The sequence below is a fragment of the Bufo gargarizans genome, chromosome 11, assembly GCF_014858855.1.
Source record: "Bufo gargarizans isolate SCDJY-AF-19 chromosome 11, ASM1485885v1, whole genome shotgun sequence".
Taxonomy (NCBI): domain Eukaryota; kingdom Metazoa; phylum Chordata; class Amphibia; order Anura; family Bufonidae; genus Bufo; species Bufo gargarizans.
In genome coordinates this window covers 26,664,604-26,676,836 of record NC_058090.1, presented here as the reverse complement: position 1 = coordinate 26,676,836, position 12,233 = coordinate 26,664,604, and the positions used below count along the sequence as shown (strand labels likewise).

Genomic DNA, 12,233 nt, shown 5'->3' with positions numbered 1-12,233 from the left:
CGACCTATTTTTTTTCACTAAATAAACACCACATTTACCCGAACTTCCTTCTGTCCAAGAATGGGGGAGTATACTCCGCACACAAGGAGCCGTTCAGGTGGAAACAGCGCTCCGCCAGTCTCCTGTGTAATACAGCTGACGCCCATCCGCAGTGACTGGGACCAGAGATGACTCCAATCCTGGTTGTTTAACCCCATCAGATGCCGTGGTTAATAGCGAATGTGGCATCTGAGAGGTTAGTCACAGGGAGGGGGTTCCCTCTAACTACCCCCTACACCAGGCATCCTCAAACTGCGGCCCTCCAGCTGTTGTAAAACTACAACTCCCACAATGCCCTGCTGTAGGTTGATACCTGTAGGCTGTCCGGGCATTCTGGGAGTTGTAGTTTTGCAACAGCTGGAGGGCTGCAGTTTGAGGATGCCTGTCCTACACCCCTCTGATAAATCACTGGATGCTGATTGGTTGCTATGGCAGCCTTGGGGTGTTATGAAGACTCCCAGGCCATTGTAAACCCCATAGACTGCAGTAATAAACTATTGCAGTCTATGGTACAAGCGATCCAAACTTCCCTTAGGATGACTAAATACAAAAAAAAAATTGTGTATATATATATATCTATATATATTAGAATATCCTGTGTGGTGAACGCAGTAACTGTAAAAATAAACAGTAAAAAAAAGTCATTTTTTATTCACCACACCGCTCACATTTATAAAAAAAAAAAAGTTGCATGAACCCAATAAAAAAAAAAAAAAGCTCGCCCTGCCAAAAAACACACGGCTATGGAAATCTACAAAAGTTAGTGTCAAAATATGGCAATGCAAAGATATATATATATTTTTTTAGGGTGGATTCCATAGTTTTTTTAGTAGTGTTTTTCTGCACAATTGTGTTTGCTGAAAAAAACACTACCTCCAGATGTTAGCTGAAAGTCAATGGGAAATATTAAATGCAGGACACACAAGTGTTTTCAGCAAATGCGCTTTCTTTTTCCAATTTGGGGGTGTTTTTTGTGTTTCTGGCTTTCTTTTCTTAACCAAGCATGTTAAAGCAATGTCATCTTTTTTTCATTGCCCTTCTCAGTATGGAAAAATGGCTGAAAAAAAGAAAAAAAAAACATCTACGAATTTGATTTGATAAAACGCTACTAAATAAAGACCATAAAACTGAACGCAGAGTGCTTTTTTTTGTGAACAAACAACTCTAGACAAAAAAAAAGCCTAAATATAGTAAAACAAAAAACACAATATACATTTGGTATTGCTGTAGTTGTACAGAACGACAGAAAAAAGTCATCATGTAATTTCAAGGCCTCACGCACACGACCGTTGTCTTGGTCCGCATCCGAGACGCAGTTTTTGCGGCTCGGATGCGAACCTATTCACTTCAATGGTGCTGCAAAAGATGCGGACAGCACTCCGTGTGCTGTCCGCATCCGTTGCTCTGTTCCGTGGTCCGCAAAAAATATATAAGCTGTCCTATTCTTGTCTGTTTTGCGGACAAGAATAGGCAGTTATATCAATGGCTGTCCGTGCCATTCGGCAAATGGCGGAACGCACACGGACGCCATCCGTGTTTTGCGGAACTGCAATTTGCGGAACGCAAAACACACAACGGTCGTATGCATGAAGCCTAAGCATACAGTGAAAACTGCAAAAACAAAACCACCAAAATAATGGCAGAATTTGTGTAGGTTTTTTTTTCTGTCTCACCCAACAAAGAATTTCTTTCCTGTTTCTCAGTATAGGCTCCATTCACACGTCCGCAAATGGGTCCGCATCCATTCCGCAATTTTGCGGAATGGGTGCGGACCCATTCATTCTCTATGGGGACGGAATGGATGCGGACAGCACACAGTGTGCTGTCTGCATCCGCAATTGCGGAGCGCAGCCCCGATCTTCGGGTCCGCAGCTCCGCAAAAGATAGATCATGTCCTATTCTTGTCCGCAGCTTGCTCCGTATGTACTCCGTATGCATCCCGTTTCCGTATTTCCGTTCCGTTTAAAGATAGAACATGTCCTATTATTGCCCGCAAATCACGTTCTGTGGCTCCATTTAAGTCAATGGGTCCGCAAAAAAACGGAACACATACGCAAATGCATCCGTATGTCTTCCGTTTCCGTTCCGTTTTTTGCGGAACCATCTATTGAAAATGTTATGCCCAGCTTAATTTTATCTATGTACCGTAATTACTGTATATGCTATATGGAAAAACGGAACGAAAAAACGGAAACAAAAAACAGAACGGATCCGTGAAAAACGGACTGCAAAACAATGAAAAAGCCATACGGTCGTGTGCAGGAGGCCTAAGGGTCCATTCACATGTCCGTAGTGTATTGCGGATCCGCAATACACCCGGCCGGCACCCCAACAGAACTGCCTATTATTGTCCGCAATTGCGGACAATAATAAGACATTTTCAATTTTTTCCGGAGCCGCGGATAGGAAGATTGGGGGCGCACTCCGGAAATGCAGATGCGGACAGCACACTGTGTACTGTCCGCATCCATTCCTGCCCCATAGAGAATGAATGGGTCTGCACCTGTTCCGCAGAATTGCGTAACGGATGCAGGCTCATTCTACGGACATGTGAATGAACCCTAAGATGGTAAATTGTTGGTGCCATTAAAAAAAATAACTTCTGCCGCAAGGAAAAAAAAAAAAAGGCCCTCATACGGCTATGTGAACGGAAAAGTAAAAAACTTGTCACTCTTGGAAGGCGAGGAGATAAAAACGAACATGGAAATTGTCCCGGTCTCAAAAGAGTTAAAGGGGATAGCCCACCTCTCACATTGGTGGCATATCGCTAGGATATGCCATCAAAGTCAGATAGATGCGGGGCCCATCTCTAAAACTGGCCCCTGAAAGTGAAGGACAGCGCACCGCTCTATTCATTTCTATGGGAAAAAAAGCTGAGCAAGTGCGCTTGGCTACTTTCACAAATCCCATAGAACTGTATGGAGAGCGCACTGCGCAAGCGCAGTCACAGCTCAGTTCACTTCTATGGGACTGATGGAAATAGCGGAGCCAGTGCTCGGTTATTTTCGGCAGTCCCATAGAAATAAATGGAGGGAGGCAGTGACGCGTGGCTGCTCTCCTCTCACTTCGGGTGTTCTGTTCTGGAGATAGGTGCGTGTCCCAGAGGTGGGACCCACATCTATCTGACATTGGTGGCACATCCTAGCAACAGTCAAAAGGCAAGGTGAAAGCGCACCTGGTCCCAAAGGGGTTAAGCAAAGGGTAAGACAAGGAAAACACAGAAGTAGGGAGTTGGGGTACGGTCATGTGATTTTGATGCTGGCCGCCATGTTTTTTCACTTTAAAGGGGTATTCGGTTAGATTAAGTTATCCCCATTCACAGGATAACTATTAGATCAGTGGGGGTCCGACCTCTGGGACCTCCACCGATCACGGGAATGGGGGCCCATACTCCCTGCAGCCCCTCTGAAAGCGGGCGCTCCATTCATCTCTATGTGTGATCCGTTGCTCTATTCAGGGGGGCTGCAGGGGGTACGGGGCCCCCATTCTCGTGACTGGTGGGAGTCCCAGCGGTAAGACCCTTACCGATCTGAAAGTTATTCCCTTTACTATGGATAAGCGTAACCTAAAATACCCCTTTAAATGCTGTGGACCAGTTTGCGGTTTAGCCCCACTGAACGAAGCTAAACTGTGAGCAGACACCCGCCGCGGTTTCCAGCGGCGTCTGTCGGACATGTCCCTTCTTTCCGCGGTTGCACGAACGGCAGTACTCCCTCCCAATGGACGGTGGACATCATGCGGGCCCCGGAAAAATTTTGGTGACGCTTATGGGTTATGTAAAATGTCATCGACTTTGCTGATGCTGTGGATTTGCCGCAGCGCATCCGCCATGTGTGAACACACCCTTACTGCTCATTATCCTTCAGTGACAACCCCAAACACTGCGGATTTACCGCACGAAAATCCGCGATGATACAAAGCCTTGCCGTATCTGCCCAGTGTGAACATTTCCTAATTGGGGCCCCGAGAAAAGTTGCTAATTTCTCCATATCATATGTAAAATTAGTCTGCTTTTCCATGGCTTTCTCTAAATTTTACATTTGTACGGTTTACTTTCATGCACAAAGTTTACCATTAGCAACATAAACAATAACACTGCAGCGGGTTCCCCTTAATGAAAGTTAGAGCGTAAGCTCTTCTGCCAAGAATGCACAAATCCCCCCCCCTCCCCCCTTTGCAATTCTATTGTCTCTTATTATTATACGATGTTATAGACTCCACACTTCATTCAGATATTTTCTGTACACGTGTGAGGCGGATGCACGTTATCTGAGAGCACCACCGACCGCGTCACCTCACGGCTGACAGGAACGCACTGACAGAATTCTGCCTCAATGGCACTGAAGAGACATAAAAAAGGCGGGAACTCGTCTCATCAACAGACAACTCCTGCCAACCAATCAGCTGACGGTCAGCCAGTGAACCGTCCAATCACAAACGAGAAGGCTGTTGGTAGTGGAGGGCACATACTAGCCAGGGATTGGTCTTCGGGTTTGTTGACGTGCCAGTTGCTCCGCCCAATCTGTCAGTCAACCTAGAGGGAGTAAGGAAGGGAATCTCTGGGGCGCGTCGGGCCCTGCCCCTTTCTTCTGGGCGCCAGCCAATGAGCGTGCGGCGAGCTGTCCAGGCTAGGTAGCGCTGGTTGGCAGGGGGATGGGTTGCGCTGTGCGGTAGTGGTCCGGGGGGCTAAGCGGCGCCCGGGGTGTGTGAGGGAGGGAGCGGGTAGCGCTGCGGGGCAAACAGCGCAGGATTCCTCTCAACCACGTCTCCCCGTGTTGTGTCTGTGTACGACTGACGGGTCATGGAGGGGCCCTCCCGGGAAGGTGACCTGCTCACTGTGACCCATGAGCTCCGGAGCGGTGAGTGCTTCTCTCCTTCCTAGTCACGTCATGAACCGGACTGCTGCGCCTCAGTCACTGAGTGTATTTGTAGTGTCAGCGCGTGTATGGTAATCCTGTGCCCCCCCAAGTACTCCTGTCCCCCCTGCCAGTGTCACCCCATGTACTGTACTCCTGACCCCCCCCCGTGTCACCCCGTGTACAGTACTCCTGACCCCCCAGTGTCACCCCATGTACTGTACTCCTGACCCCCCAGTGTCACCCCATGCACAGTACTCCTGACCCCCCAGTGTCACCCCATGTACTGTACTCCTGACCCCCCCAGTGTCACCCCGTGTACTGTACTCCTGACCCCCCCAGTGTCACCCCATGTACTGTACTCCTGACCCCCCCCCCAGTGTCACCCCATGTACTGTACTCCTGACCCCCCCCGTGTCACCCCGTGTACTGTACTCCTGACCCCCCCAGTGTCACCCCATGTACTGTACTCCTGACCCCCCCCCCAGTGTCACCCCATGCACAGTACTCCTGACCCCCCAGTGTCACCCCATGCACAGTACTCCTGACCCCCCAGTGTCACCCCATGTACTGTACTCCTGACCCCCCAATGTCACCCCATGCACAGTACTCCTGACCCCCCAGTGTCACCCCATGTACAGTACTCCTGACCCCCCAGTGTCACCCCATGTACTGTACTCCTGACCCCCCCAGTGTCACCCCATGTACTGTACTCCTGACCCCCCCAGTGTCACCCCATGTACTGTACTCCTGACCCCCCAGTGTCACCCCATGTACTGTACTCCTGACCCCCCCCAGTATCACCCCATGTACTGTACTCCTGACCCCCCAGTGTCACCCCATGTACTGTACTCCTGACCCCCCCAGTGTCACCCCATGTACTGTACTCCTGACCCCCCCAGTGTCACCCCATGTACTGTACTCCTGACCCCCCCAGTGTCACCCCATGTACTGTACTCCTGACCCCCCCAGTGTCACCCCATGTACTGTACTCCTGACCCCCCCCCTAGTGTCACCCCATGTACAGTACACCTGGCCCCCCAGTGTCACCCCATGTACAGTACTCCTGACACCCCCCAGTGTCACCCCATGTACAGTACTCCTGACACCCCCCAGTGTCACCCCATGTACAGTACTCCTGACACCCCCCAGTGTCACCCCATGTACTGTACTCCTGGCCCCCCAGTGTCACCCCATGTACTGTACTCCTGACCCCCCCCAGTGTCACCCCATGTACAGTACTCCTGGCCCCCCAGTGTCACCCCATGTACTGTACTCCTGACCCCCCCCGTGTCACCCCATGTACAGTACTCCTGACACCCCCCAGTGTCACCCCATGTACTGTACTCCTGGCCCCCCAGTGTCACCCCATGTACTGTACTCCTGACCCCCCCCCCAGTGTCACCCCATGTACAGTACTCCTGGCCCCCCAGTGTCAGCCCATGTACTGTACTCCTGACCCCCCAGTGTCACCCCATGTACTGTACTCCTGACCCCCCAGTGTCACCCCATGTACTGTACTCCTGACCCCCCCCCCCCGTGTCACCCCATGTACTGTACTCCTGACCCCCCCCCAGTGTCACCCCATGTACAGTACACCTGGCCCCCCAGTGTCACCCCATGTACAGTACTCCTGACCTCCCCCCGTGTCACCCCATGTACAGTACTCCTGACACCCCCCAGTGTCACCCCATGTACTGTACTCCTGACCCCCCCCAGTGTCACCCCATGTACAGTACACCTGGCCCCCCAGTGTCACCCCATGTACTGTACTCCTGACCCCCCCCGTGTCACCCCATGTACAGTACTCCTGACACCACCCAGTGTCACCCCATGTACTGTACTCCTGGCCCCCCAGTGTCACCCCATGTACTGTACTCCTAACCCCCCCCCCAGTGTCACCCCATGTACAGTACTCCTGGCCCCCCAATGTCACCCCATGTACTGTACTCCTGACCCCCCCCCCCAGTGTCACCCCATGTACAGTACTCCTGGCCCCCCAGTGTCACCCCATGTACTGTACTCCTGGCCCCCCAGTGTCACCCCATGTACTGTACTCCTGGCCCCCCAGTGTCACCCCATGTACCGTACTCCTAACCCCCCCTGTGTCACCCCATGTACATAGTACTCCTGACCCCCCCAGTGCCTCATGTAGTTCTAACCCCCGCAGTGTCACTCTATGTACAGTACTCCTGACACCCCCAGTGCCCCCCATGTACTCCTGACCCCCAGTGTCACCCCATGTACAGTACTCCTGACCCCTGTGTCACCCCATGTACAGTACTCCTGACCCCTCAGTGTCACCCCATGTACAGTACTCCTGACCCCTCAGTGTCACCCCATGTACAGTACTCCTGACCCCTCAGTGTCACCCCATGTACAGTACTTCTGACCCCCCCCCCGTGTCACCCTATGTACAGTACAGTACTCCTGACATCGCTGTGCCTTCCCTCAAGTACCCATAGTATCACACACATGCCGTCGTTGGCATCTTGTATACCCAGCTATTACACTGCCTGACAACCCTTAGTGCCATCCTGCACCCATATCTTCCTGTACCCCCCCCCCCCCCCCAGTGCCTTCACGGGAGAATTTCCCCTTCATCTTGGGGGGCACATACTGCCGTCGGCCCCCAATGTTGTAAATATTATTTAATATTTATTGCCTGGCGTGTATTTTTGCATCCATAACCTCCGAATTATTTGTCATCTTCAAGATCTCTGCTTGCTGTCTGTGAGTTTACAAAAATCTTGTTTTGGCTAAAAACCCGCCCTGATGTTTCTCACAGCTGAGGGTTTGTTCTAGTTGTATCCAGCCTAGAAAGGCCTCTGATGCGAATGCAGCGGCACAAGTCTGTCTCCTGTCCTGATGATTTCTGCAATAAAGCCGCCCTGAGAGTACAAAATACCACCGTACCTGTTAGAGGATGGTTTGTCCACATGCTTGCTGACTGTTTCCAAAAACAGCCAGCAGAACCGCGAGACATGTAATGTATTTCCAAAGTGACTCAGATTGTATGAGTACATAAACTATAAAATAGTGATTTTCTGTGGTCTATAAGGCGCTCTCTATAACCTGATCTGAGATCTCGGGACACTGTTCATGCGCTGTATTTACGCTTTGGATCCTGATTGGTCGAAAATGTATTTACTGTATGGTGCTATTATGTAGTCCGTGGTGGCCATTATTTGAGGCTTTTTTATTGAAAGCTGTCCGTGCCGTTCCGCAAATTGCGGAACGTGCACGGACGCCACCCGTGTTTTGCGGATCCGCGATTTGCGGACCGCAAAACACACCACGGTCGTGTGCATGCGGCCTTAGGCATTGTTACAATGGATCCGCAAAAAAAAATAAAAAATCGGCCGTGTGCATGTAGCGTAATACTGTGACAGACAGATTTCACTAGACAACGGCACCCGACGCACTCCAGCGGCGTATAATAGCGTCCTTGGGGTGTCCGCACTTTTGAAGTGAAGGAGGGCGCTGCACGTTGCACTGTTTTTCCCATCAGATATGATGGCGGCTCCTGCTAGAAGTGTGAACAGAGCTGTAGTGTTTGCTCATTATGTCATAAAGCATAATCACTGTATACTACAAGTTCTGCAGCAGTTTATATTAAATTTCCACTCAATTCTCAGGATCTCTGCTCGCTGTCAGTGAATGTGGACATGCTTGTCTGCATTCAGAGGCTGGAAACTTGTGCTGTCCTAGTCCTGCTTACCCAGCTGACAGAACTTGCTTAGGAGCGGGAGCACAACTCTCTCCTGTCCTGGACTCCGGGGACGGCAGCTCTTCTATTGCAAACCGGTGGTTTGGATACAGTTGCAGCAAACCCTCAGCTTTGAGAAGTATCTAATCGGTAACACTTTTCAGCCTCTGTATTTGAAGAGGACCCGTCCCCCCTCCTGACACGTCAGTTTTAGCAACTGCTTGCATTCCCCATGTAATAATAATCACCCTGGAGCATCTATTTTTATCACTCCTATATTATTCCTCCTAGAAGTTTAAAAATAAATTGCCAGTGGTCTGCTGTAAAGGTACTGCTGGGCGTTACCAATAGATGGGGAGTCTGACTTATGTCCCACCAGCGTCAGACTGCGCAGGGACGCGCCCCCAGCTGGTAACACCCAGCTGTACCTTTACTGCAAGCTGCTAGAAATTCATTCATTAACTTTCAGTAGAAATGCCGAAGGAATGGCACAACATACAGTCATAAGAATAGATGTTCCAGAGTCATTATTACATGGGAAATGCATGTAGATACTACAACAGGAGAATGCTTCCATTCATTGTCAGCCAGCAGGGATCTTGAAAATGATAGAAATGTTTAGTATTTTTAATTTAGGATTTTTATACCGTCTCTTCTGGTGCCGTGTTTTCTATACTTGGTAACCCGGCAATCTCCCGGTGTGGCCTGCCGCTTCCTCATCGTCTGCGGAGGTCCCCGCTGCCCCCCATGTCCATATGTGTCACCGGAAGATTAGAGCAGCGTTTGTTGTCTAAACGGGATCTGTTTTCCTTTTCGAGCGTGCGAGCGTCTCTGTGACTGTCTGTTCTCCTGGAGCGGTTCCAGCGCCTCGCTCATTGCTGTGCTGTACAGGGAACACATTGACGGCAGGCGCGCCATGCCTGTGTGTACGCCCAGATTCGTCCCATCGCCCCATCTGTTCACTATCCGATCCTCATGTACATCAGGATCAGCGATTTCTACCTCTCCGCCATGTTTTGGTAGCCCGTGGTGGCCATCATTTCAGGACCCCCCCCCATAGCATTGCCTGAGCTGCAGGATGCAGGGTGTGGAAAATGATGGTTCATAGAGTTTATAAATAGGGATTATGTTTTCTCGTCTGACGAAGATTTATAATTAGCCGCTTTTGTTCTGTCTCCTCGCAGAAGGGTCGGTTTTCGGCCCGCCGTGTTTTGGGGAGTATTAGCATCTTGGAGCACTCGGTATTGACATCTGGTGGTCCGACGCTGAGCAGAGACTGCAGAACTATGAGCGTTGCTCTGCAGCATCCATAAACAGCCCGGTGCTTGCTGCACGTTACTTGCGTCCTGTTTTAAAGGAGGCCCCATAGACTCATTTGCGTTATTTTTTTTGCTTTTCAGTCTGTGCCCTCTCGTCTTTTAGCAGCACCTATTGCATTTGTTCATCCCGAGCTTCCTGGTTCATGAATAAAATGGCAGAACTGCAGTGAAGGGTACACAAGGACATCTGTATGGCATCCTGGGCTGTTCTGGACCAATTCACTTGAATGAATGAGTCTTGGATGGAAAAAGGACCAGAATGGCGCATGCCGCGAGTGTCTGTGCACGTTCTAACGGCAGACAATTTGCTTTAATGGGTCCATGCTATGCGGAGGCAGTCCGGATAATGCGTGGACGGATACGCCTGTCACCTGAATCAGGCCAGACACTTAAAGGGGTTGTCCTGCTTATTACAGGTGATCTCCCATCCTCAGGACAGGCCATCACTCTCTGATCTGCAGGGATCCGACACCACGCACGCCCAGCCGTTTTAATGCAGCAATTCTCTTGCAGTATAGCGCTAACCTATTCCATAGTGCTGTATGCATCAGAAGCTAATGAAACTTGGGAGAAAGTCCCTCCCTTAGGGCTCATTCAGATGACTTTATCCATTTTGCAATCCGCAAATTGCGGATCCGCAAAACACGGATACCGGCCTTGTTCATTCTGCATTTTGCGGATTGGAACATTCTCCCCCTGTGTAGAAATTCCTATTCTTGTCCGCAACTACAGACAACAATAGGACATGTTCTATCTTTTTTGCAGGGCCGCGGAACGGAAGTACGGATGTGGACAGCACACTGTGTGCTGTCCACATCTTTTGCGGCCCCACTGAAATGAATGAGTGCGGATCCATTCCACAAAATTGCAGAATGGATGCGGACAGAAATATATTGTCGTGTGAAAGGAATCATTTGCAATTGCATGCTTGTGCAAACGTATTCATTTTTACAGCTAAGATAATCGTACAGTTAGGGCTCGAGCACGCGACCGTATCTATTTTGTGATCCGCTAAAAATACGGAAGGTAATAGCTGGCCCCTAATAGAACAGTCCTATCCTTGTCAGTAATGCGGACAATAATAGGACATGCGCATTATTATTATTTTTTTTGCGACCCCATTGAAGTGAATGGTTTGCATACAGGCTGCAAAAAAAAAACCCGGAACGGACACGTTGACCTTTTGTTGCTAAGGCTCTGTTCACATTCTGTTTATAGCAGAAACTACGACGCAGCGCTGGATCTGTTGCACACTGGAAATCACCTCGGCCCCCTTGACTTGTCATAGGGTCTGACGTTTTGATGGGGGACCTTGGGGTACTTTCACACTAGCGGCAGAGGATTCCGGCAGGCAGTTTTATCGCTGAAACTGCCTGCTGGATCCGTCAAAACGCATGCAAACTGATGGCATTTGTCAGACAGATCAGGATCCTGATCCGTATGACAAATGCGTTGAAATGCCGGATCCGTCTCTCCGGTGTCATCTGGAAAAACGGATCCGGCATTTATTTTTTTCACATTTTTTGCGGTTTGAGCATGCGCAGACCCGCAGAAACTGATCAGTTTTGCCGGAACACTCGGGGCCGGATCCGGCATTAATGCATTTCAATGGGAAAGTGTTCCAGAATTTTGGTCGAAGATAAAACCGTATTATCTCCGTCCTGAAAAGGCAAAAAGACTGAACTGAAGACATCCTAAAGCATCCTGAGCGGATTGTTCTCCATTCAGAATGCATTAGGATAAAACTGATCAGTTATTTTCCGGTATTGAGCCCTTTTGACGGAACTCAATGCCGGAAAAGAATAACGCTAGTGTGAAAGTACCCTTATCTTTCCCCGCAGGACTGTTCTTCCCATCACATCTACCTCGGAAGCCACTTGTCATCAGCTACAATGTATCAGCCTGAAGTCCAGACTAGTTACTTTAGAGGATTGTTTAGACTGGATACAACTGTGGCAAACCCTTAGTTATGGAGGGTAGGTTGTTTCCGGTCAATGACAGAAAGCAGAGATCTTGAACTGGCCATAAATACATGTAGAAAGCTTTTAGACAGCACCTGGTTATTCAGGAATGTAGAAGTGTGCTGGTCGTGGACAAGTCAGGACACATAGGAAGCGCTTGTGCTTACACACCTGACTATGAACCGTACTGTAAAGTACACAAGCACTACGTGGTATGTCGTTCCATTAAAGGGACTGTCCGAATAAAAAATAAAAAAACGCGAAGAAAGGCAGGACTGGGCTGAAACAAGGCAAAAAAAAGTGATATTTCCTCCTATCCCACCGATCCTGCCTTGATGTCATGTTTTTT

The 12,233-nt window shown here is 49.7% G+C and overlaps 1 protein-coding gene across 1 annotated transcript in view; it reads left to right on the top strand.

Annotated features, from left to right (window-relative positions):
• Nucleotides 1-4,681: 4,681 nt before the first annotated feature.
• RPS6KA5 (ribosomal protein S6 kinase A5) overlaps nt 4,682-12,233 on the top strand; it is a 66,183-nt gene continuing 58,631 nt past the window's right edge. Inside the window, exon 1 of the mRNA XM_044272112.1 lies at nt 4,682-4,898. Coding sequence (XP_044128047.1) covers nt 4,841-4,898 — 58 coding nt within the window. The 5' untranslated portion in view covers nt 4,682-4,840. The remainder of the gene's footprint in view (nt 4,899-12,233) is intronic.